This window comes from Tachysurus fulvidraco, chromosome 9, assembly GCF_022655615.1.
Source record: "Tachysurus fulvidraco isolate hzauxx_2018 chromosome 9, HZAU_PFXX_2.0, whole genome shotgun sequence".
Taxonomy (NCBI): Eukaryota; Metazoa; Chordata; class Actinopteri; order Siluriformes; family Bagridae; genus Tachysurus; species Tachysurus fulvidraco.
Window position 1 is genome coordinate 22,554,796 of NC_062526.1, and position 25,612 is coordinate 22,580,407.

General features: G+C 39.9%; 2 protein-coding genes across 3 annotated transcripts; one reads left to right on the forward strand and one right to left on the reverse strand.

Moving 5' to 3' along the window:
• Positions 1–1,938: 1,938 nt before the first annotated feature.
• psmg4 (proteasome (prosome, macropain) assembly chaperone 4) lies at positions 1,939–5,704 on the forward strand. Of its 2 annotated transcripts, none has more exons than XM_027177185.2 (4): positions 1,939–2,052; positions 2,146–2,340; positions 4,125–4,200; positions 5,577–5,704. In XM_027177185.2, the coding sequence occupies exons 2-4, from the start codon at positions 2,158–2,160 to the stop codon at positions 5,696–5,698; spliced, it is 381 nt and encodes a 126-aa protein (XP_027032986.1). In that variant the 5' UTR covers positions 1,939–2,052; positions 2,146–2,157; the 3' UTR covers positions 5,699–5,704. The 2 variants fall into 2 exon arrangements, with proteins under 2 accessions (XP_027032986.1, XP_027032985.1); XM_027177184.2 differs by having other exon boundaries at positions 1,951–2,022.
• Positions 5,705–5,797: 93 nt separating this feature from the next.
• Positions 5,798–19,951, reverse strand: LOC113662402 (solute carrier family 22 member 23). The gene is made up of 10 exons (XM_027177183.2): positions 18,821–19,951; positions 17,492–17,595; positions 13,495–13,649; positions 12,521–12,689; positions 10,916–11,043; positions 10,726–10,828; positions 9,195–9,406; positions 8,577–8,609; positions 8,354–8,477; positions 5,798–7,420 (listed from the first exon to the last, which is right to left on the reverse strand). Exons 1-10 carry the CDS (start codon positions 19,232–19,234, stop codon positions 7,057–7,059), a joined length of 1,806 nt encoding a protein of 601 aa, XP_027032984.1. The 5' UTR covers positions 19,235–19,951; the 3' UTR covers positions 5,798–7,056.
• Between the last annotated feature and the right edge of the window lie 5,661 nt (positions 19,952–25,612).

The window sequence follows — 25,612 nt, forward strand, 5'->3', positions numbered from 1 at the left end:
TTCTGTTCTTTTCTCAGGGCTACGAAGTGTGTTATAATTCTTGATCAACTCAAGCACACATCTGAAGACATATGTATGGTAGTTACCTTGCGTGGTGTTAGCGTTGTACTGTTGTGTATCCTAAACAGTATGAAGACAAAAGCAGGCAAACTACAAATTTAGAGCGCTTCACTGTTTACAGAAAATCTGAGTAAAAGATGAGTAAACCTATAGCGACAGTGTCAAGGAAAAACCTCAAGAGACATCATGAGGAAGAAAGGATTAAAGTCACCAGGCTCATGTTCAATTCAATTCAAGTTTATTTGTATAGCGCTTTTTACAATTGACATCGTCTCAAAGCAGCTTTACAGAACATAAACATAGAACAAAAGGTTAATATAAAGAATAATATAAAGATTAATATTATGCAAGATACAATGTGTATGTATTTATCCCCAATGAGCAAGTCTGAGGTGACTCAGGCAGCAGTGGCGAGGAAAAACTCCCTTAGATGGTAAAGGAAGAAACCTTTGAGGAACCAGACACAAAGGGGAACCCATCCTCATTTGGGTGACACTGCAGGGTGTGATTATAAAAATACAGTCAAACAGATGTTGTATAGATGCAAAAAATCACATGGAGTTCACATCTTTTTAGTATCGCAGAGTCTAACCGGAGCTGGTACATCTCTAGATTCGCTGAGTCCATCTCAGTGGAGGTCCAAAATCTTCAATGCACAGAAGACGATGTTGGTGACATCGAGATTAGTCTAAACTGGTGAAGATCAGGCCTCTGACAGTTTATTAGTCCATCAGCTTGTTTTCCATTTCCCACAAGTTTTACACTGCTTTGTCTCTAGAAGTTATTAGCATGCCAGTGTTATGTTATGACTTCTATTAGAGATGTTTCCCAGATAATCAGCATGAGTAATTCATGAGTGTCTGTAACTTAGACAACAGTTTTACAGCCTGTTCACTGACAACACCTGCTCAGAACATATAGTCTAGGCCTGTGGTTTTCAAACTGGGGGCCCTGAGATGGTGCCAGGGGACCCCTGTTAACTGACAACACCTGCTCATAACATATAGTCTAGGCCTGTGGTTCTCAAACTGGGGGCCCTGAGATGGTGAGAGGGGGCCCCGGTAGACTAACAACACCTGCTCAGAACATGTAGTCTAGGTTTTAGTGCATCCACATTCTAATGCTGATGCCGAGAGGGTATTTTCGATGGTCGGTTTGAACAAAACCTCTACACGAAACAGCTTGTCTCTGGATGGGACATTGTCTTCAATCATGATCCTAAAAATGTCTGGGTGCAACATTAATGATAAAGGAGTCCAAAAAGGGAACAAACACTTACAATAAACAACAGACATAATCTCTCTCTCTCTCTCTCTCTCTCTCTCTCTCTCTCTCTCTCTCTCTCTCTCTCTCTCTCTCTCTCACACACACACACACACACACACACACACACACACACACACACACACACACACACACACACACACTCTCTCTCTCTCTCTCTCTCTCTCTCTCTCTCTCTCTCTCACACACACACACACACACACACACACACACACACACACACACACACACACACACACACACACACACACACACAAATTAATAAATGGAAATTGAATAAATACTTTGTATTTGGTTAATTGTGTTCAGTGATCCTTACCAAACACAACAACACCCCCATTGTTGTGTTTTTGTTTTGTTTATTTTTTGTTAAATATACATATATACATATGTATTGTTAATTATATAACGACAGCCATTCAAGCTAACTTCACAGTCATAAACAGACGAGTAAACAGGAGTATTCCACGTGGATTTACTTCTAAATACATAATGAAGTTGTTCTTATATCATGGTTTTGGTCATACTCGGGATATTTTGTAAAAATGACACACTATTGCGTCATTATTTATTTATTTAGTTAGTTGTGCGTTTCTCCTTTCCACCAGGAGATGGCGCTCAATCAACAAGCGCCTCGTGAAACAAACGCTCCGAAGAAGCACACTGACTCAGACCGAGGTTTCGTATTTGTAGCAGAAAAAAATATTGGTTCGGTATTATTAAGGTCATAGTTATTATTATTATTATTATTATTATTATTATTATTATTATTATTATTATTATTATTATTATTATTATTAGGAGTACGGTGCTATGGAGAACGGTGAGTGTAGTAGCCTGGAGTCCACAGAGACCGTCAGTGTTCATGATTTTTGTGAGAAGCTTCTGGAGCACGTGGTTCACTTCCATGTGATGAAACTCACTGAGGGGTTTTGGCTATGGGTCGGAACCAGTCCTGTTCTTTCAAACCTGGCGGTTTCTATGAGCAGCAGATTTGTAAGTTGTATACCAACTAAAACTAGATTTTAAAAAAAAATTTTATGGGGTGCCAATACTTTTGGAGGCGAGCGGATACGAGCATGTGACGTCACCCGAATACCCGTGACGCAATTCCCCTCGTTGTGCTGAGTGTTTTGATATGTAACACGTCAATGATGTGAAGTTTTTTTATTTTGCATATATTGTGGGCGTGGCTATGGGACAACCGAAAAAGCCAATCAGTACACCGATTTAAAGCTTTGTCCAGAGCGTCAGCCTAAAGGAGTCTGTCAAGTTTGGTGTAAATCGCTCAAAAGCTTGCAGAGTTATAATCCTCTAAACTTTATAATGGGTGTCTGAGGCAAAAAAAAAAAAAAAGAGGCTATTTTGAGACCTGGTACCGTGAGTACCGGTACTCGGATCGAATAGAAAAGTAACAGCAAGAAACTTCAGACCAGGTTTTACGACATATCCGATTTTGGTGCATGTGGCTGGAAAGCCTTAGGAGGAGTTAGTCTTGATGTGGAGTTAGTTTTGTCTAAGAAGAAAAAGCGAAACAGAATGTTGGCTTCTATAAAGCAACATAACAAGAAGTTCAGTTCAATCAGGTTATGTGTTTAGATTAGGGCTGGTAAAAATTTTAATCTAATTAATTACATGATGTGGCGATTAATTAACCTAATTAATAGCATTTAATTGCACATAAATATTAGTTGAGAATTTCCCCCAAAATGTCATTTAAAATGATTGTGTTTGAGGAAGATTGAACCAATTTTTGGTTATAAAAAAGCATTTTTTTTTATTTAACACAAGCCTATCACTTAGGCTACAATGGCCGTAACATCGCAATTCGAAAAGCATCCATTAACCCCTTGTCTTCCACAACATTAACAGGCCTACAGTCCATTGCAATCTATTTAGATATTGCATTTGTTAGTGTTTCTGAGGACGACTTACTTAATTTGCGGCGATTTTCAGTCAGCGTGGTTTGGCGGAGCTTGCCTACAGCATCCGGGGTTGTGTTCACTGCAGAGCTCGCAATACGTTTTGAGTTCAGGTGATATTTCATGCTAGAACTACTTCGATGGTATGCAAATTCCTTATTGCAGAGAACGCAAAGGACTTTGGTTTGATCAGTGGCTCCAGAAAGCCAGGCAGATCTGTGTCATTTGTTAAATGTGTTAAAAATATTAACGCGTTATTTTTTCTCATAATTAATTAATCTAATTAACATGTTAAATTACCAGCCCTAGTTTAGATACCTGCTCAGAGCCTCAGAGCTACTTTTCTCTCAGTACGCTTTCTACAGATTATAAAATCTGATCTGTAGAAAACGTCTTGACTTATTATGTTGGCTTTGTAGAATCTTGGATCTTATTATTATTATTTTTTTATTAAACACTACTCCTACAGCTTTCGAGCCAAATGCACCAAATTCGGATATGTCGTAGACCCTGGTCTGAAACTTCAGGCTATTACTTTTCTAAGCGATCCGATATCCGATAATTAATTGCCAGCGTCTTTAGTGTGATACTCTGAACAAAGGTTGTCCCTTAGCCCCGCCCCCAAATATGTAAAATCAAAAAACTTTTCACGACATGTGGCATATCAAAACAATCGGAACAATGAAGGGAACTTCCTCAAGGGAATTTGGATGACGTCATGTGCAGCACCGTCCCAAAATAAAAAAAAGTGATATATTCTAGTGATGTATCAAAACACTCAGCACAAAGCCAACATCAAAGTTTGTTATGACAAACTTTACAAATCTAGTTGACTGTTGTTTTTGTGATGAATTACAGGACTCTATGCCTTTGTCTACGCTGCTGTTGGGAGACTCATCAGACACCACCCCGACTTCCTTAGCTCAGAGACTGAGTAAGAGATGAACACACTGTTACATTATATTACACACTGTACACTCACTGAACACTTTATCACGAAGACTATACTGATACTTGCTCTTAAAACAACCCCAATCCTTGATCGTATCGATCCGAGATGTGTGGAGATTTTTTTTTTTTAATTTTGCTCCTTTTTGACATAATTGGATCGTGTTTATGTTCGAATCTCCCGTTCTTCCACATCTCAAATATCCTCTATTGGACTGACTGGAAAGAACTCTGAAGAACATGTTCATGGTACATCATCACGCTTTAGAAGACGGTAAATTGTGGGTATGTAGAGAAGCTGTGGTGAAGCTGCTCAATGGCAGGTCCATGGAATCATGCAGTTACACCAAATTCTTATCCATGAGCCTCAGCAGAAATCCAGATGCATCAGACCAGGCTGATGAATGGTAAGACTGTGAATGTTCTTGGCTGACAGCAGTAAAACCTGCATGACACGGTCATCTGCGGTGCTCTGCTCCGATATGCTTTTGCCTTTCTATCAGCTCCAACCAATCTGACCATTCTCCACTTACCTCATGGTGTTTCTAACTGCAGAGGTCACAACTAGGTGGTGTTTTTTGTTGTTGTTGTTGACCCACTTGGAGTAAACTATAGAAACTGCAGTGTGTGACAATCACAGGAGATCATCAGGTATAAAAAGTACTCAAAGCAGCACATCTGGCTAACATACCATGGTAAAGATCATGGAGATTTTTCCCCATTCTGATGTAAACGTTAGCTGAAGCAGCTGGTCTGTTTATACACTACACTGCTATTACACTAGCTCTTGTTCTTGTAGGCCAAGAGGTTAGATTGGGGGGATTTTATATATAAATTAAATACTTTAAAACAATTTTCTCTACATAATTAATATTGTATTATTTAAAAAATGATTAGACATTAAGGACTTTTTTTATATTTAATTTTTTTTCTAAAATATTAATTTCTTATGATCTGATGTATAAAATACCACACAAACAAGAGTCAGTCCCATTAAAGATCAAACCAAGTCAGATAAAAAGTGGCGGTTAATTTAAATAATGAACTAAGCTAATAATAATTCTTGCAAAATTCTAGAATTATTATTATTATTATACATAATTACAATATTAATCCTGGTAAAATTCCATGCAAATATGGAAATATATGCAAATTTAACACAAGGCTGTTTAGACAGGTCCTAGAAATGTATTCTAAAATATTAACAGAATTTCTTTTTTTTTTCCTTTATATTTAAATGTCATACTTTTTTTATTCTCAACACATGAAGCTAGATTTTTTCCCCCCCTAAGATTCGAAGAAAAGTGCATCGTCGACTTAATTTTTCTTCATTTCACATTTCTTATGTTTCTCAACCCACAGCGAAGAAGACCAAGAAGCAGGTGTTCGTGAGCTACAACCTTCCGGTGACGGACTCTAATCTAACCATGTTAGTGGAGAACCGAATAAAAAAGGAGATGGAGCTCCATCCTGACAAATTTTAACCACAATCGTGTTTCCAACCCCTGCATGTTTTTGTACATAGTTCAGCTAATAAAGCGTCTCTGCTCTCGTTTATAAGAAGAAAAAAGCAAAAGAAAAACTGTTATTCAAATGTATTTATTCACAAATGGCATGTCTTATAAAAACGAACAGTGGAAAGAAATATTTTCCATGAATTGCACTGCATTTACCTGCGTATTACTGATGAGAAACACTATAGAACAGCCGTTATAAAAGAAGTACATTTCAATCATGGAGTCACTTCCGTCATATCAAATGACCATTTAAATAGCAGTCAAACGTTTAATTCTGTGTATTTTATTTATTTTAAGCCAGCGAAATGAAGTTAAAATTAAAGAATCTTTTGTCCTGACACCAAAAAAACATATTTTTTTTTTAAATCGTGTCCAATCAGTTTTTTCTTTTATATCAGAAATCAATTAAATTTAGATCTCCGATTATCAGTCACAATCTAAGGCCAGGTATACAGTATATCCATGTAGGACAGGGGAAAAAAAAAAAGAGCAGGAAACAGTCCGAATTTTTTTTTGTGTGCTTCATCAATAAACTCGTTTAGTAACGAAAAAACATTTTACATTCACATATTCAGTGGTTACGGGGAAAAAAAATAAAACACTGCCCAAAACATTTAATAGGAAATACTGAGCAGCCGAGTCAGCAGCCCTTACTGTGTCTGTGCTTTGCTCTGTTTTCATTTCCGAACACAAACGGCGAGAGTGTAAAAACTATAATATTCACACACACACGCACAACAGACCTGTGCCGGATTCCCTTAAAACACTCGACCCGCTCTGAAATGAAACCCGATCTGAACGCTGAGATGTTTTCAGATGACTAAAGCTTTTTTCCTTTCTTCCAAAACATCATAATCAATTAATCAGGTCTCGCTTTCCTCGTCGTTCTTTCCACACACACACACACACACACACACACACATGCATGAGTGTACTCACATGCATCAGAAATTAAGACTAACATGATTGATTGTATTTTTTTTTTCCTGGATGTAGTACAAAACTATAGAAAAGCTAAAAACTGTGAGGCAATTTGCCAACATCAGCCTGAACTCAGTAGTCGTTTGAAAAATAGTCTCGTTGCTCGACTGAAATTACGTCAATATTCATTTTCACCACACCATCAACGACACTACATCCATTCATCCGTCCTGGATTAAGAAGTTTGACATACGAGTAGTCGTTAGTTTGGCATCATTCACCGGTTCAAATGCTGTAAGAAATCTTAGCGCTTGTAACCTCATGATGCGGGCCAATCAGATCACTGCAGCTGTTCTTCATACGGCCCTGTGCTGGCTCGGATCGACGCATGAACACGCACGCGGTCAAGTCCTCACGCCGTTCACTGTGCTGTTACTGGGTGCTGTGGTGTTGCTGGGATTGACGACCTGATGAAGAGGCGTGTCCTGGACGCGAGAGTACTCCCGGACCTCTTGCCTGGCAAGAAGGTGATGCTGCTCGCCAGGGAGGAGGGGCCTGCGCAAAAGCCCCTCCCCTTCGGCTAGAGATTCGGGCAGCGGTTGGCCGGTGGTCTCGGGCAGCAGTGGAATGCAAATGATGCAGAGGAGAGTGCAGCATGTGAGGATGACATGATGAAGGAAGAAACCTTTCTGGTTGTGAAGTTCCATAAGTGGAGCAGTTAGTATGCCGAATCCTGCGCTAGCCAGGACCAGACCTACACCTCCACCCCTAACACACACACACACACACACAAGCAAGGGTATCATTAGGGCAGAAGCTTTTTCACATTTCATACAAACATATCAAGTGATGGAACAAAAAATATCCTTTAACTATATATTGTATTTGTACATTTGTACATCTCTCTATTTCCAGCTCTATCTCTATCCCCATCTCTCCATCTCTATCTTTGGCCACCAACATTATTCAGTTGCTGAATAAATCAATAAAATGTTATAATCTTTCTCCCTGTCAATCACAACAACAATACTGCATTGTTCCGCCTCCCAGTGAAGCCCCAAAAAGCAAGAAAATATGCCCCAGAATGCAGAATTTGTCATTTGTCAAACAGACAATGGCCCTGCAACAACTGAGCAAGAAAAATCTGGGAAAATTTAGAAAAATCTCCATCACATGGGGACAAAGGACCTGAGAGCACAGCAAGAACGAGCGGCAGAATCAGTGACACCAGCAGTCATTAAAGCAACACAAACCTTCCCAACTACAAAAATAGTAATCTCCACAATCCTTTGATTTGTTTGAGAGAGAGACAGAGAGTGTCAGACAGACAGAAAGGAACACAGTGAATGAGAGAACCAGACAGACAGGGTGTGAGAGAGAGAGAGAGAGAGTGTCAGTCAGACAGACAACAGACAGAAAGGAACACAGTGAATGAGAGAACCAGACACAGGGTGTGAGAGAGAGAGAGAGTGTCAGTCAGACAGACAACAGACAGAAAGGAACACAGTGAATGAGAGAACCAGACAGAGTGAGAGAGAAAGAGAGAGAGAGATGGGAAAACAGAGCAACCGACAGACAGTGAGGGACAGAGACAAAGAGAGAGAGACAGAAAGACGACACGGACAGGAAAAGACAGACGACTGTTTGACAGCCATGCCAATAAAGCTCATCTGAATTGAGACCGAGAGAGAGAGAACTTACCTGATGACAGTAGGCGTGATCTCTGTGCAGTAGAAGATACTCAGAGTGCTGACGGCATGAGATGAGAACATTCCGATGATGGAGAACGCCACAGAGAACCGTTGATTTAACGTGTCCCTGAGAACTGACATTAAACACAACACCTTTAAATATCTGCCCATGGATTTGTTGTGTGTGTGTGTGTGTGTGTGTGTGTGTGTGTAAGAAGATTAATTAATCTTACCTGTATTGTGCCGGAGACTGTACTTTCCGATTACTGTTAAAAAAAAGATACAAGCGTTCAAGATTCTTCATCAATCATGAGAGAGAACAAAGGAACCAAGAAACTTCACAACTCAGGAATATTCATCGATCTGATCAAAACTAAATAAAAGTCCCGTGAGCTGCATGTTAGAGCCTTTTCACCAGCATTATAGACGTTCTGTACAATGACGACTATATTAATTAGAAATAAGTACAGTTACAGCACCAACCTTGTAACAACTACACAATAAAATGGCGCTTCTAGGACTTAATATGTTCCAGTTATCGTCCTCTTTTTTTTTTTTTTTTAATGGGACCAGAGAAACAAGTTCAGGGTTCCCACTGATTCTCCGTTATTGCAGAGTGGTATGTACATGTACCACCTAAGCCTCCATGAATACCCCAATCTCTGACTTTCAGGAAATTCTTTCATTTCTTGATCCTGAATAGACCAAAAGAGCTCATTTGGATGGAGCAGGAGCTGCTACATTCACAGGTCCCTTCTCTTTCTTACTAAGTACTAAGTACCGAAGGCGTCAAAAGACGACCCACAGTATCTACATACTGTACAACGTGTTCGGTGTGGATGTACACTCACAGCTGAGCAGGCCGAGCTGCAGCAGTGAGGCGAGCGCTGTGATGATCATGAAGGTGAGGAGGCCGCCTCGTCTGCCGAAAGCCGCCACTACTGGACACAGCACCAAACACGAGGCCATGGCGATGCCCGCCAGAGCGTAATAGTGCAGGTGAGAGGTGCTGCCCTCCAGAACACTGCGTGCAAAACAGTGGTGGATACCATAGCCTGTCAGCCTGAGAGAGAGAGAGAGAGAGAGAGAGTCAGAGAGAGAGAGAGAGATTAGGATTCTTCTCAACAAAATGATTTAAAGGAAATATTTAATTTCTACATTTCACTCACTCACCTCACTCCAAACGATGTACTACATACTACACACCATGTACCCTACCATCTAGTGTACTACAAGGGTAGTATCTCCTAGGTCAGGGGTCGGCAACCTTAAACACTTAAAGAGCCATTAGGACCCGTTTCCCACAGAAAAACCCCCCACAGGAACCCACAAAACCCTTTTGACATCTAAAATGAGGAGAACACTGCATATATCGTTTTTTACCTTTATGGAAAGTATAGAAAAAACTGTAGTGTTGCATTTATGAAATCAGTGAACTGCTACCGGTTAAACGCAATTTTATTTCTGCAAGCAAACAAAAATATTTTGAACAGTTTGAACTAACCTTAAGAAAAAAGTTAAATGTTAAATGTTACTTAAAAAAAAAAAGTTCAATGTCTAATTGAGTCCTCTTTGTATTCATGACCAGGGGTCTCAAGTTTTGAAGACAGGCAAGCGTGACATTTCCATTTTGAAAGGGTGTATAAAATACTTGCCTAACAGCACCTCCTAGCTGTGACATGAAAGAGCTGATTAACTGCTGATTAGAAGACGTCACACAGGCTTAGCCATCAAAGCTGGACAGCTGATTAGACATGAAGTGAGTAATCTTATTTAGACTCATGGTTGAAGATGGGGGGGGCACAGTTGCTTAGTGGTTAGCACGTTCACCTCACACCTCCAGGGTTGGGGGTTCGATTCCCACCTCCGCCTTGTGTGTGTGGAGTTTGCATGTTCTCCCCGTGCCTCGGGGGTTTCCTCCGGGTACTCCGGTTTCCTCCCCCGGTCCAAAGACATGCATGGTAGGTTGACTGTCATCTCTGGAAAATTGTCTGTAGTGTGTGATTGTGTGAGTGAATGAGTGTGTGTGTGCCCTGTGATGGGTTGGCACTCCGTCCAGGGTGTATCCTGCCTCGATGCCCGATGACGCCTGAGATAGGAATGAATGAATGAATGGTTGAAGATGTAGTAGTGTAGTGGTTAAGAGCTTGGTCTAGACAGGATGTGAGCGTGAATCCCAGGTCCACCAAGCCGCCACCGCTGGGCCCCTGAGCAAGGCGCTTAACCCACAATTGCTCAGTTTTATATATAGATATATATAATAGAGATAAAATGTAAGTCTCTCTGGATAAGGGTATCTGCCATAAATGTATTTTATTAGTCTCGAAAAACGTTGACATTCATTCGCAGTCCTGGGTCGACATCACACACAGATATACTCACGAGTTAACACACAGCACGACGGTGCTCTTCCACAGGTTCCTTGTGCTCCTCAGTTGTGTAATACAGGAGGTTCTGGGCTTCTGCTGCAGCTCGCGTTCCAGCTCTGAACATAACCGTAATCCATCATGACCACCGTTTAAAAAGTCTTTCCCAGAGATCTCTTCAAGTCTTTAATGATATCAGTGCTTACCTGTGAGAATCCCTTTAGGGTCAGTTGCAGTGTCCACCTTGTTACTACGGGCGATCGAGTACATTTGCCTCTTGGCCCTGTGATAGTGCTGCGTGGCCAACAACCAGCGCAGAGACTCGGGAAAAACCCTAGAAAGAAAGAGGGACAGAAAATCTCATTTCTCCTTGGTGTTAGAATGTTAATTAACTTTCTAACAGTTACTCGCAGAAGCAGTGAAATGTTAGCTTAATGTAAACAAGACATTCTGTGAATTCTTACAACAATAAAATAGTAAAACGTTTTAACAATTTCAACAGTATCAAGAATTGCAGGATTTTTCCAATACGCCACCTTGCGGATATGTTCCGATTCAAAGCGGAAATGTAGGAAGTGTAAAGGAAGGAAGTTTAGAACAGGGTTGTTATCCTGTCGTTTGTTATGTACACTGCTCTCGTTCCGTTTGTCGCTCTTTTTCCTTTCCCCCGAAACCTGATTCATTGCCACACCAGTTTCTTTAAACCTTTCCATCTCGGTCCCATCTCCTTAAAGTAAATTTAAATGTTCTGCTGTATTTATTATGATTTTTACGGCAGTAACGCTACTTTTATTCGCTAAGCAACTAAACAAGTTTTACTATACTATAGTTATATAGGCATATAGTCATTAGGGATAGATGTTAGAGATTAAAATTACATATCACACCCTCTGTCCTCTGTCCTTTATGTTTACCATATATGATCTTGTCTTTATCATATATGGTCTTGTACTCTTTCATTGTGCCGGTTTCTACAGGAACCTCTGGAAATGTGGTGGAGACACAAACAGTTCCTGTGACCGTTTCAACATCCCCCTTTAACTCTGATAAACTGGTTCCCTAAAACCACCATTTTCCTCGATTTGACTCACGCTAATGGATAGAACATCCATCTTAAAAGATACGAGTCAAATTTGACCAAGGACATCATTTATTCGGAACAATTTGTAGCGCCTGGAAACAAAAGTATCAGATTTATAAAGATTTTCAATTTTGGCTCACTTTGGGAAATGTTCAAAATTCAGTCCAAAAAAAGAAGCAGCTTTTTTTTAGCTGCTTTGAAGGCGATATTTAACGCTTTTAAAAAATCTTTTCTTTTTTTTTTTAATTCATGTAAGTAAATGCAAAATAGAAATTTTTTTTTTTGTCCTTTAAGCAGACAAACATAACTGAATGTATTTCTTGAACAAAAAGCAAGAATTTGTCTCCTGCCAAAAATCTTACCAGAACATCCAAACTTCCTTTCTAAAATGTTCTATTATTTCTAATATACATAGCAGCAATTCCCAGGATGTCCATGTGAATGACTTGTGCACAGGATCCAAAAGTAAAAAAATTTTTTTTAGATTTTTCTTCTTCCTTTTTTTTTTATGAATTATTAAATAGACCATCCTGCTCGTTCAGTAGACTCTGTTTGCTCTACTGAAATTCAGATCGACTCATGTTTTCATCCTGAAGCTTGGTTCAGATTTGGAATCTATTATGAATCGACATGTAAAAATAGTTAGTGCTAAAGTCCAGATGGGATTGTGCAAGCTTCACAACTCCAACGACTCAAACGCCCACACGTGTATGCTGTATGGTGACCTTACCAAATGTAAGGAAGCATTAGGATGAAAGGAACGATGATGAGGACCTGAAGAACCTGCCAATCGTGGCACAGCGCTGCCAACCCTGGCATCAGCAGCTGTCCTCCTACCACCACCAGGCTGGCAACCATCGTCATGGAGAAGCGCCAAGCGGGCAAACACAGCTCAATCCCTAAGAGAGATCACTGCCAGGTTACAGGACATTTTTACAGGATATTATACTGTACTTGCTTAATATACCTTTTTTAATAGGGGGATTGTTTTTGTTTCAGCTTTTGATCAGTGTAAATGTTTTTTGTTTTTTTTAAACAGATGAACATTGTCTCTTCTGCTAAAGCGTCCTTTGGTAGTCGTCATGTCCCCAGGCTGTAAGTGATCTACTCCAGAGACAACAGTCTTTCTGTGAATACCTGCTTCAAGCTCTTTAATGAAGAAAGCAAGAGCAACGATATTAACGTACAGATAGTACTGTATGACCCAAAGTGTGTCTTTGTTTGTACCTTCTTAATCATTTGTCTCACAGTGAGAATATCCTCTTATGAATAGATATAAGCAAAGACAGATTTTTTTTATTTAAGTCTAAACAACAAAGCAGACATTTAATCCTATATAATAGTTTTTTTTAATTATTGACTGTTTGTTTTTGACTACTTCATAATTCTGTAATTATTTAAATAAATAGAATTTTTTTTTATTAAAATCCATTAAAAAAATAAATAAATAAAAAAGATAGATAGATAGATTAATTAATTAATTAAAAAAATATAAAAAATAAATAAATAAACAGTTTTGCAATGAATTTTAACCTAACATTGAGACATGGAACATTGTTATGTCAAAATTTGACTCTAAACAGCAGCAATCAGAGAAAATGTTTGGAGCAGAACGCAACCCCGGCAGAACGAAAAAGTGTCTGAAGCCGATCGTAGCCCTTTAGTCTGAGTGTGAAGGAAGAAAAGTGAGAAACAGAAACTTACTCAGCACATAGAGGGAGAGTCGGATGGCAGCGAGGCAAAAGCCCTGAAAGAAGCGTAGAGTACTAAACATGGCCATGTCCACAGAGAAGGCCACACACAAGCCAAACACGAGCACAGACAACACCGAGACAAGCAGCACCGGAATACGACCTATCCTGAGAGGGAAAGAGATGGGGTAAAGAGAAAGACAAAGAGCCGTGTAACTAACACTTTGGAGTACACTGTAAATCTATATATATATTTATCTATACAATACATACAGTACATATCCGGACAGAGGAATCGTCATTGCTTTGACCTGCTTTGTCTTGCACTAAAGACAGTGGAGTTAAAGAGCAAAAGATCTGCTTGCTTTTGAGGACATTTTGAGGTGTCAATCTCGTTTTCATAAATTCTTAAATACTTGCTGAGGTAAAACATTAGTGTCTTTTGAAGACGAAGAAGCAGCCTTTATTTTCGTCACATACCGTGTATATTACAACAGAGTGAATTTCCTTCTTCATGCATCACAGCTTTTTGAAGTCGCAACACAGATTCTGCCATAAACTGCAGTGGCAAGTTGGTGGTGCTGGAGCTTGAAATGTGATTTCAAGTAATTTGTAAGTTTATATTTACAGCATTTGGCAGACGCCCTTATTCAGAGCGACTTACATGTTCATTCATTCATTCGTTCATTCTCTACCGCTTATCCGAACTACCTCAGGTGTCATCGGGCATCAAGGCAGGATACACCCTGGACGGAGTGCCAACCCATCACAGGGCACACACACACTCTCATTCACTCACACACACACTCACTAGGGACAATTTTCCCGAGATGCCAATCAACCTACCATGCATGTCTTTGGACCGGGGGAGGAAACCGGAGTACCCGGAGGAAACCCCCGAGGCACGGGGAGAACATGCAAACTCCACACACACAAGGTGGAGGCGGGAATCGAACCCCAGCCCTGGAGGTTTGAGGCGAACGTGCTAAACACTAAGCCACCGTGCCCCCCCACCTCTTTTTATTTTGTACAACTGGTCAAAAAGTTGATGGTTAAGGGCCTTGCTCAGGGGCCCAGCAGTGGCAGCTTGCTGGACCTGGGATTCAAACTCACAACCTTCTGATCAATAGTCCAACACCTTAGTCTTCTTAGTTCCTGTGCCGGTTCTCTACAGCCTTCTGCTGCCGAGTTAAACTAAATTCACTGGACTGCCAATGATTAAACCTGACCCATTACACCCCTATGCAGTTCTACTCCAGACAGAGGTTAATATCGTTTAACACCAAAAGAGCCCTGAATCTAGATTGAGATGTTCGACACAAACAAGCACAAAGGAGAGTGATACAGATGTCCACAAACATCTAGCTGGATACCGTACATGCTTGAGATATAATGATGTGTATTTACTGCCATCCTTTTACCATTCAGTCAAATTCATTCTAATAGAGAAGAAGCTGATTCGTTAATGCATTAATAGAGTTGTTTAGAGCTGAGAATTTGTGACCGTTACATCAGTTTGGCAGTTAACTCAGTACAGACTGATGTGTGGATCCGTGTTTGGATTTGAACCCGACATAGCTATGGCCTTTTATTTCAGAACACTGTAAAAAATAAAAACTGTGGGCAATATCTTATTGCTATTTAATTAGTTTTATTCTCCATAATCAAACAAATTAGTTGCATAATTTAACCCCTACTGCCTTGTTACTAATGATGCACCATGCAGTTCTGGACGCTTGTGCCATCACGTTCATGTCATATCCGACCAATCTCCTGTTAAAAGGCACCACATACTAACTCTCATATCTGTGTTTAAGTCACAAAATCAAGTTCAAGTGTAATAGGGTAGATTACCATGGGGTAATCCATTGCTTTCCTCTGCCTTTCTACTTCTAGAATTTCTTCAGTTTATTGCTGAAAATCTGACTTTATACCTCTAAATCCGACCCCTTTGTCCTCATTATCATTTTAGAAAGCCTAAATCTACTTCGTTCTGTCCTTCATTCATCACCGTCTGTTCGATAACATAAATCGGTCCTTATTTCTCCATGAACAGGAATCCAAAATAAATCCTAAAATGCTCTTTAAACATTGTAGCACATCTATTATTAGGTTTCTCTACAGCATTTTTCAACATTTTCTACCACACAAGAAGTAATTAAACCCTTAGGCAAGGTGCAGTGGGAGCAAAGAAATCTATAGAACTGCATTTGGCAGTGAATCTCATACAGTCGACTGACTCAACAGAGCTTAGTGCGTAATGCAGCTTGGTCGTATTTTTTATAAACAGATCAGTCATTAAAAAAAATTTAAAAAATCGCCATACAAGTTTCTGACTACGTTTCGATTTGTTCGTTATTTTACAATTCTATAATTCAGAAAACATTTCTTCCTTTGCTAATAGCAGCTAAAAATGAACTAGCCTTGAGGAAAAGAGGAGAGCATGAAGCCACTGGGCTGCAGTCCAGTATTGTTCCAGATGCTTTCATGTGAACAGACACAAGCGAAAAGGATGGGCAAGATTTCAGATACAATATTATTCGCATGTCAAAAAATATGCAGGAACGGATATAGGAACCCATTCAGAACTTTTGCAATGGACGCTCTGCTAATATATGTTTAGACATCAAGTTCTTACAACGTACTTAAAATCTCGGATCTTTTCACATCTGGAATTAACATTTGGTTGCTGATCAGACGGTTGGTAATTCGAGCCCCAGCTCGGTTATTGTCGGAGCCTTGAGCAAAACTCTTTACCTTCTCTGATCCCAACTTCCGAACATGCTGGGATGTATAACAAAAAGACTTTCAATGTGCTGTAATGTACACGAGACAAAATAAAGGCTGCTTCTGCTTCATCATACACAACATCCAGGCTGATGTGTGTCTGAGACACGTTGCGAACCGATCAGACAAACCAACTTGGCAGCATAATGCATGATGGCCACATAACGTCTGTAGTATCGACATAAAAGCGTCTCGAGCGCCAGCGTAGCAAGAAATGACTGCCTACTAAATGGTTGTTTTATCTCGAAGATAAATAATTGCAAGTGTTACAACACCAGAAACAAAAGCAGCTGCTTTTCATAGCTTTTCATTAGCAACATAGCTTTTTCATTAGCAGGATAGAAGACCGCATGACATTTTAAACAAACCAGGAAAGTTTACAGGTACACTATATGGCCAAAGGTTTGTAGATATCCATATATGGTTTTGAACCAAACTGTTCCAACGTGGATAAAAACCAAGTTCACAATTGTTTACAAATATGACTTTGTATGTTGTAGTATTAAAATTTCCAATCATTGGAACTGAGAGGCTCAAACTCGTTCCAGCATGACAATGTCCCGCTGCACAAAGTAACCTCCATGAAGACATGGTTTAATTTTAAGGAAGAACCCAAGAGTCCTGCATAGAGCCCTGAATCTGACTGACTCTGCCCTACTGAACATTTTTGAGATAAACTGGAACTGGAGCTTAGTCTGATCTCACTAATGCTCTTGTGGTCGAATGAACACAAATTGCCACAGCCACTCTCTAAAACCTAGTGGAGATCCTTCCCAGAAGAGTATTATAACAGCAAAGAGGGTCTAACTCTGGAATCTGGATGTTCAGCTTGTACGTACGAGTGTGGTGGTCAGGTGTCCACAACATTTTGGCCATATAGTGTAATGATATAAGATTTGTAGATAAATACAGAGCAAAGATGATGTAATAAAAGTGCAAAATGGGGGTAAATGGCTTTCCGTGTCAATTTGTGACCGGGTCAATCGAGATATTACGTGTCGGGGATATGGAAAAGGACTGGCAAAGTCTGAGCAAAGACAAAGAAGGAGGATTGAAATGATAAAAACAGTGGACTGGAGCCACTGAAGAACTTTGTATAAAATGGCTTATGACATACATTGTAATTCTTTCATTCTGCTGCACAGTACATGCCTCAGCACATAAAGGACCAAGAGACAAGGAGTGAGAATCATCGAGAAAAAATAACATGCTAAGCAGCTTACCAGTCCGCCAAAGCACCCATTAGCAGGTAACCAAATATGGAGCCCACCAGCAGTGAGAACTTGGCAATGTGAACCTTCCACTCCTCATCACACACCAGCTGCCACTGTGGAGACATCACACAACAGTCATACCACTGTGATGTACAGTAAAACTATAAAAATTGTCTTATATGCAGCTATACCACAGTGCTCGATTCTGATTGGTCAGAAGGCCCAATATGCTCGTAATCATTTCAATGGCAAAAATTACACAGAGACTCTTATGGCAAACTCAGTGTTATATTTTTCTGTGAGGAGACATTTATTCAGCATATTTAAAAGGAGTCTCAGTGCCAGTGTCAGAAGTGAAGCTGTTTTTCCCCCAAAGTTGTTCCACTTGGCATTTTTCACAAGAGAGAGAGAAAACAAAGAGAATGATTATTTACAGCATAAATGATAACTGGAACTGCTTTATGTTATCATTCTCTGGAATTAGATGAACAAAACAGAATAAAAAATAAATAAATAAAAATCACTATAATACAGTATATCCATTGTATTACGTTCTACATATCCAAGTAAAGAATACAAAATAAAATGACAAGTTACAATTTTTAAAAAGTTACACCTTTAAGTAGCACCTTTTACTTTCTGTTTCTGACTTATGAGAAACATTCGTCTCATAGCTCCAGTACACGACTCAAGTAATGCCCTCTGACCGAGTTTATCTTTATCCTGCATGGTTCATGTATGTTTTTTCTCCAACAAACCTGCTGCATCTGTTGAAAAACATCCCTGTCATGTTAGACATCCTAATCTTAACCAACTGACTGTTTCTAACTGCTGAAAAAACATACTGTATAGATATACTGCTGCGTTCGCCTGCCATAGGAGTTATCTCTCCTAAGCTAGGCGGGTGGAACACCCCAGACCACCTTATCAAACCCTGCATTCACCTGCTGACTTGACTAAACTAAACTGAGCAAGCTTGTCCTTCATTCTCAAATGAGTACAAATTCACCCATAGGTACATAATAGTGCTCTAGTTGGTAAACACCCGTGCAAAAACGTCATCCTGGTGAAACCAGGTCAGATTTACAAGGACACTACAGCAAAAAAAAAAAGAGAGAGAGAGAGAAAATAAAGAAAGGTAGAGGTGTTTTTTTTTTTTTTTTTTTTTGCAGCATCCCTTTAATGTTACCACTCCTTCATAGCCAGATTTGTTCAATGAGATGAATTAAAATGTGAGAAACACTGATGTATGATATGAGCACGAGGTAGGCATGCAACTGCTTGACGTGTTTGTCAAGGACATCTGACCAGTTTGCCAGGATATTTTCCGCTACCCACCTTAGTGACCACATTCTGCTGCAGTCCTAGCTGGAGCTCAAACCTCGGTTCGGCGCATTTGCACCGCGCACTGCTGCTGCTGCTCTCAGCGCGCGACGCGTTACCGAACAGACCCGGCGGCCAGGGGCTCGCGCTCAAGCCGCTTTCGTTTCTTGCATGATCGCTCGGTTGGACGCATTTGCTCTCGGGCTGCGCGAGGAGAAAATAATCCGAAAACTGACCGAAAGCGATGAGCAACGCAGGAAGCCATGTCAGAGCCACAAGACGCTTCTGAAAGCGACCGAAGCCCCCGAGGAAGGGCAGCACAGCGGTGTCCACCTGAGAAAGCAGCTTCGGGCTGTGAGTCTCCGGTGTTCGCGATACACTGCCGTTTTCGGGCAGCTGATCCAATCCGTGCAAGCGAATAGAGGCCATAACGGTGTCTCCGTGTTCTCACATCCACTCGGTGGACGCTCTTTGTCTGAGATCCAGTACGCCGACAATCATGCACTAAAAGCGGCTGCAGAAAAGATCCCAAAAGCAGACTAGATCCGGTGTAGACTAGAAGCCAGGTTGGTTTGATGGTCTAAATGTCTCAGATACGGCCGTGTTGTCATCCGAGTGAATGGAGCATTTCGGGTGATCGACATGCCGTAAGTCGCTTTTGTGGATCCTCCAGATAATCATGCCATCGCGCGACTGGATCCCTTACACAAGGACAGCATGTGTTGATAAACCTGAAGTCCTCGAGGTCCACAGGTAACATACCTGTTTATGCGCAGATCTCGTGCAGGCGTGGCTCCGAGACGCATCCCTGAACTGTAGGATTTTTTATTAATAGTGATGTTATTACATCGTGCCTCGGTGTCGGGTGCGCGTCAATAGATCGCGGTGCTCAAGTCGGGAAATGCAGCTTTACGCGGTGTCCAGTCAGAACAGAAGGACGTTTGCTTGCACGCGTGGTACCAGGCTACCAGGCCGGGGATGAATTCTTCACACATAGTCGGTCAGCGCGCGCGCACGCTCGCAGCATCCAAATGAAACGCCTTGCTCCAGTCTCTCCACGCCTTCTGATTGGCTGAAACACTCATGGCGATCTACCCGCGGCGTGTGATTGGATCCAGGAGCAACAAAGAACCTTTGTGCATCCGTTCCCCCACGCTCCTATTGTAAACAGCCGGTGTTGTACCGACAGAAGTTACACGCTGAAAATATCCATCCAACCCACCACTGCTCAGATCATCTAATAAACCAGCACTTATTTCCACTACATTGGTGACTTGAGGGATCTTTTAGGGAATAAACCGGATCCACAAATAACTTATTGCTATTATAATTGTCTGTCTCTATTTGAATATGCACATCCTTTAAGTAGGTTCGAGTTAAAGGTGCAGGAGTTGTTTTTTTTTCTTCTTACTTGTACAAACAACCTGCAAAATACCTAGAAATTTGGATCTTCAAATTGGTATCTTGGGATCCATTAGTCTTTTATAGAGACTCAATTACTCAACAGATGGGGTCAGAGGTTTGTTTGTTTGTTATTTATAAACAAAATGTTTTAGACTTACAGTCCAAACCCAAACAAGCTTACATGGTTTATCTACTTTATACAACTCTATACACTCAATACATTTTTATTATAGAATAATGTTCTACATATGCTCTAGGTTATTGGTCCATGTAAGGAATTAAAAAGCTCAATTATTGCACTTTTGAACATAACAGGGCTTCTAGTAAGTTGCATCATTAAACCAGTAGGTGGAGCCACTGAGGCTCATAAGTCATTGTTTCATTCACTTCAAAATATTCTTTATTATGATTTATTAAAATTGGAATGCCAAATCCACAGACTGAAGGTCTGATGAATTTTATTTCATCTCAGGCAAAGATTCTATACTAAGACTCGCTTGTAATTGGCTGCGTAAGAGCCAATAATCCGATTTGTCATTTTCTTAGAGGTTAACAGACAGTGTGTATAATGAATGAAGTACAAGAAGAGTAGTGCACAGAGAAACAGGTTTACAGAGAAACAAACATTTAGGACAAACACTTTTCATCATCTATACAATCAACATGCAAATAGTCATACGATAAAGCCGATCAAACTGGCTATACACACTAATCTACAACCAAATGACAAATCACACAGGATATAATAAAAGTTTAAATAAATGAAGGCACCAAATGGCATTGATTAAAACTGATACACATCGTTTATTGTGAGATTTTTTTTAATTGTGAGATTACAGAGTGATAAAAAGTACAGGGGTTGGACAATAAAACTGAAACGCCAGAAAAAATATTCATTCAATTCAATTCTGTTTATGTGTATAGTGCTCTTAACAATTCACATTGTTTCAAAGCAGCGCTACAGAAGAATAGAAACAGTAAAAAATAAATAAAAATGAGAATAAAAATAAATAAATACATACATAAATTAAAAGTTTAAAAATTATTTATAAATATTCATTAAAAATTTAACATACTATATATCTCTAACATCTATCAAAAATGAGCAAGCCGGAGGCGACGGTGGGAAGAAGGGAACCTTATCCTCATTTGGGTGACACTGGACAGTAAAGAATGTAAATGTAAATAATATCCTTTCTACAGCAGTTTATAATTGTGCAAACGAGAGCTCCTGAGGAACTGATGGATCAGCGCAAACTCTAAGTTCACAATAGACCCAACAATAATTCCTTCCTGCCAAAGTCTTCAAATGATTGCTGATAAAGGCCAGACTAAACAGTCTACTGACACAACAATGGTTCAAAGAAGGAATTACATTTTTATATTTATATTTTCACCATTTAGCAGATGGCCTTATACAGAGCGACTTACATTTTATACAACTGAGCAATTAAGGGTTCAGTGCCTTGCTCTGGGGCCCAGCAGTGATAGCTTGGTGGTCCTGGGATCAAACTCACAAAATATGAATATGTAGCCCAATACCATAGCCACTAGGCTACCACATCCCCCATGACAGTCTCCGGTCGGCCCCATCCACAGCAATACCATGAGTCACTGGCTGATCATGCAGCTCAATCCGCGAAGAGACTCCAACCAGGGGTAGAACGTCAGGATTGACAAAGTAGGTCCGTAAGAAGTGACAATCAGACTAGGAACTCAGAACACTGGGAGCTCGGGGGTGGCATGTATAGCTCAACAGAGTGAGTGAGAGAGAGGGGGGAAATGTTAGGTATGATTGTAGTCATGTGACGTACATTATGTGTCAAGTGCAGACAGAGACTCCGGCAAGACTAGCTATGACAGCATAACTAAAAGGGAGAGCCAGAAGTGGACACAGACATGAGTGCTTCCTGAGACATAAAGCGTCCCACCACTCCACAGTCTGCAAACCTGAGGGACTATGCCCAAAACTAAACCAATGTGTTTTCAGCCTGGACTTAAACACTGAGACTGTGTCTGAGTCCCGAGCACTAATTGGAAGTCTTTTTCATAACTGTGGAGCTCTGTAAGAAAAACCTTTGCCCCTGCTGTAGCTTATTGTACTTGAGGTACCTACAAATAGCCTGCATCTTTTGACGGAAGTAGGCGTGACGGATCATAAAAAAAAACAAAAGATCTCTCAGGTACAGTGGCGTGGGACCATTAAGTGCTTTATAGGTTAATAATAGTATTTTATAATCAATGCTAAATTAGACTGGGAGCCAATGCAATGAGGATAAGATAGGGGTGATATATTCATATCTTCTGGTTCAAGTTAGGACTCTAGCTGCTGTGTTCTGGACTAACAGGAGCTTGTTTATGCTCCTACTGGAACATCCAGACAGTAAAGCATTACTATAATCCAACGTAGAGGTAACAAATATCATGAACTAATGTTTCTGCATCATGTAATGACATCATATTTCTTATCCTAGCAATATTTTTGAGATGAAAGTAGGCCACCCTTGTGATATTATTTATGTGAGCCTCAAATGAGAGACCGGTACCAATAATCACACTGAGGTCGTCTGACTTAGCTGAAACATCTGCATAACAGTGGCAGCTAATACCATGTTTATAGAAGTGGACCAGATGTCTACAGAAGTGTGAAAAACTTTGTTGGTGTTGATCATAATTAGGCAAACTATTACAATAAAATGTAGCTAACATAGCTAACTTGTTATATTGATGACATTATTGTATTATGGCACACGGGGGTGAAGACAGTGATAAACAATCAAGGAAGGAGCAATCTAGGATTAAAAAGGAATTAAATTATTATTATTATTATTATTATTATTATTATTATTATTATTATTATTATTATTACTACTACTACTACAGTGGTGTGATGATTTTTACATTTTTTGCATGCTTGTCACACTTTAATGTTTCAGATCATCAAACGAATTAAAATATTAGTCTAAGATAACAGACGTAAACACAGCATGCAGTTTTTAAATGAAGGTTTTTTATTATTAAGGGAAAACAAAATCCAAACCAACATGTCCATGTGTGGAAAAAGTGTTTGCCCCGTAAACCTAATAACTCTTAGCAGCAAGAACTGCAATCAAGTGTTTGCGATAACTTGCAATGAGTCTGTTACAGCGCTGTGGAGGAATTTTGTTCCACTCATCTTTGCAGAATTGTTGTAATTCAGCCACATTGGAGCGTTTTCGAGCATGAACCACCTTTTTAAGGTCACGCCACAGCATGTCAATATGTTTTAGGTTAGGACTTTGACTAGGCCACTCCAAAATCTTCATTTTGTTTTTCTTCAGCCATTCAGAGGCGGACTAGCTGGTGAAGGGAAGGGTGCAAACACTTTTGCACACCACTGAATGTGGTCATTTAAGGTCATTTTAGGTCATTTGACATCAGGAGCTTTCATAAAAGCCATAAATCTATAATTAAAATAGCTTATGTTTCATATCTGAAATGAAAAATGTACCAAATGTTCATATAGCAATTGCAACGTTTTAATCCCTACCAAATAATGGTAATAATATGCACTGAAATGATATCTAAAATGGTTGCGCTTTGTAACACGTCACTTCACAGTGAGCGATTACATATTTAGGGCCACTAGAGGGCACTGTGCTATAAGCAAGCTTCAATACAATTGCAGTATTTTTAGAGCTTTGTACATACTCTACTAACGTGTTTGCAATTTTTTTAAGACAACCGGTTAACCTACCCAAAGTAACTGATGCAGAAAACAAGAAAAAGTTGACAGTTATCATGGCGCATATGACGCACATGGCGCGTATGACGCAAACCTTCCTATGATTATGAAGTCAGTGTGTGTTAATGTAGGTAATTTGATAGTCAAATATTCACGCAAATAAAGCTGTTTAGGTAGGTGAGGGGCTTTTACAGGTGGGCTTTGTGGTTAGGGCGTTTGCCACACACCTCCAGGGCTGGGGTTTGGATTCCTGTGTCTGTCTTGTGTCTGACGTTTGCATGTTCTTGTCATGTTTGGGGGTTTTATTCCTCCTCTGGCTCAAAGTTGTTGGGCTGATTGGCATTTTTAAATGGTCTGAATGTGTGTGTGTGGTCGTGCCTTGTGATGGGTTGGCACCCTGTCCAGTGGTATCCCTTACCTTGTGCACAGAGTTCCCTGGAAAAGGTTCCCTGTGACCATGTGGTGGATAAACAATACAAAATATGGATGGATGGATGGATGGATGGATGGATGGATGGATGGATGGATGGATAGATAGATAGATAGATAGATAGATAGATAGATAGATAGATAGATAGATAGATAGATAGATAGATAGATGCTTGCCTGACATTTTTATGGATTTATTTGATACCCTATTAAATAAGAAGTGAAAGCAACTGAAGATAAATTAAAATAAATAAATAATTTCAAAAACATTTAATCTCTATATTAATGTCATGATTTTCCAAAGATTTTTTCCCACCTTTTACCTTACAAAATAAGTCAACAGGTTTTTCCAGAATGGGAGTAAAAATAAAAATGCTGTTTTGCTGTCGGTTGCATCCCCAAGGCGATTCACTTCTACCTCTGAGTACAACCTGGTATGCATTTTTAATAGAAGTGTTTATACTGAGCAACTGTGGTCACGTGTCGCTGTGCCTGAGATGAAGCGAAGCCACAGATCCTGCAGAGAGACTGTGCATTCGCTGGCAGGCAACACACATACTGTAATGAGTGTTGCAATGATGAGGTCAGCTATTTCACAAGCAGATATGAGCATGAAGTTAGACCTCATTCATTTCTCATTAATTTGTGAACCTTCCATTATATCTTCCCATCCATCAAAAGTAGGGTGTATTCCAGAAACAATATTATTTTTTAACACAATCAGAACACTTATTTCTGACTGTACGAGTATGAGTGTAGCCTAATTCTATAAAGATTTTAAGTAAACCTTGTTCTAAAATATAGCAGTGCTGTTCTTTGTCTGTCCTGGGAGAGTAACCTCGGGTTGGAGTCTCACAATGGACATCAGTCTAGAGGGAGGGTCAGTTTTCAGTAACGTGATCATTTTAGACTCTCCAAAACAACACAATGATCTTTTCACTCCTCCACTAAGGGAGTATCAGTTCAGCTAGCAAACTTTGGGCAACTGGAATTGATATATCCCTCTAACTATGAATAAAAAATATAAATAATTGTGTGTGTGTATATATATCCCAATGTGTGTGTGTGTACACGTGTGTATATGAACACTAAACATAACACAGGAATACACACAGGCTGTCACTCACACCCTTATTATCACCTATGCCCTATTTTGAATAGTAAATCCACCTACCAGCATTTTTTCACGTGGTGGAAAGAAAACCGTAAGACGTTCAAACAAAACGTGTGAAATGCCACACAGATCGAAT

What these genes read in the sequence shown, in the direction of transcription:
- psmg4 (XM_027177185.2), top strand. Translation starts at nt 2,158, where the DNA reads ATGGAGAACGGTGAGTGTAGTAGCCTGGAGTCCACAGAGACCGTCAGT. An exon ending in TTTCTATGAGCAGCAGATTT is followed by an intron (nt 2,341 to 4,124) that starts GTAAGTTGTATA and finishes GATGAATTACAG; the next exon opens with GACTCTATGCCTTTGTCTAC. An exon ending in TTCCTTAGCTCAGAGACTGA is followed by an intron (nt 4,201 to 5,576) that starts GTAAGAGATGAA and finishes CTCAACCCACAG; the next exon opens with CGAAGAAGACCAAGAAGCAG.
- LOC113662402 (XM_027177183.2), bottom strand. Translation starts at nt 19,234, where the DNA reads ATGGCCTCTATTCGCTTGCACGGATTGGATCAGCTGCCCGAAAACGGC. An exon ending in AGCAGAATGTGGTCACTAAG is followed by an intron (nt 17,596 to 18,820) that starts GTGGGTAGCGGA and finishes ATGTCTCCACAG; the next exon opens with TGGCAGCTGGTGTGTGATGA. An exon ending in CTAATGCTTCCTTACATTTG is followed by an intron (nt 11,044 to 12,520) that starts GTAAGGTCACCA and finishes CTTTCTTTCTAG; the next exon opens with GGTTTTTCCCGAGTCTCTGC.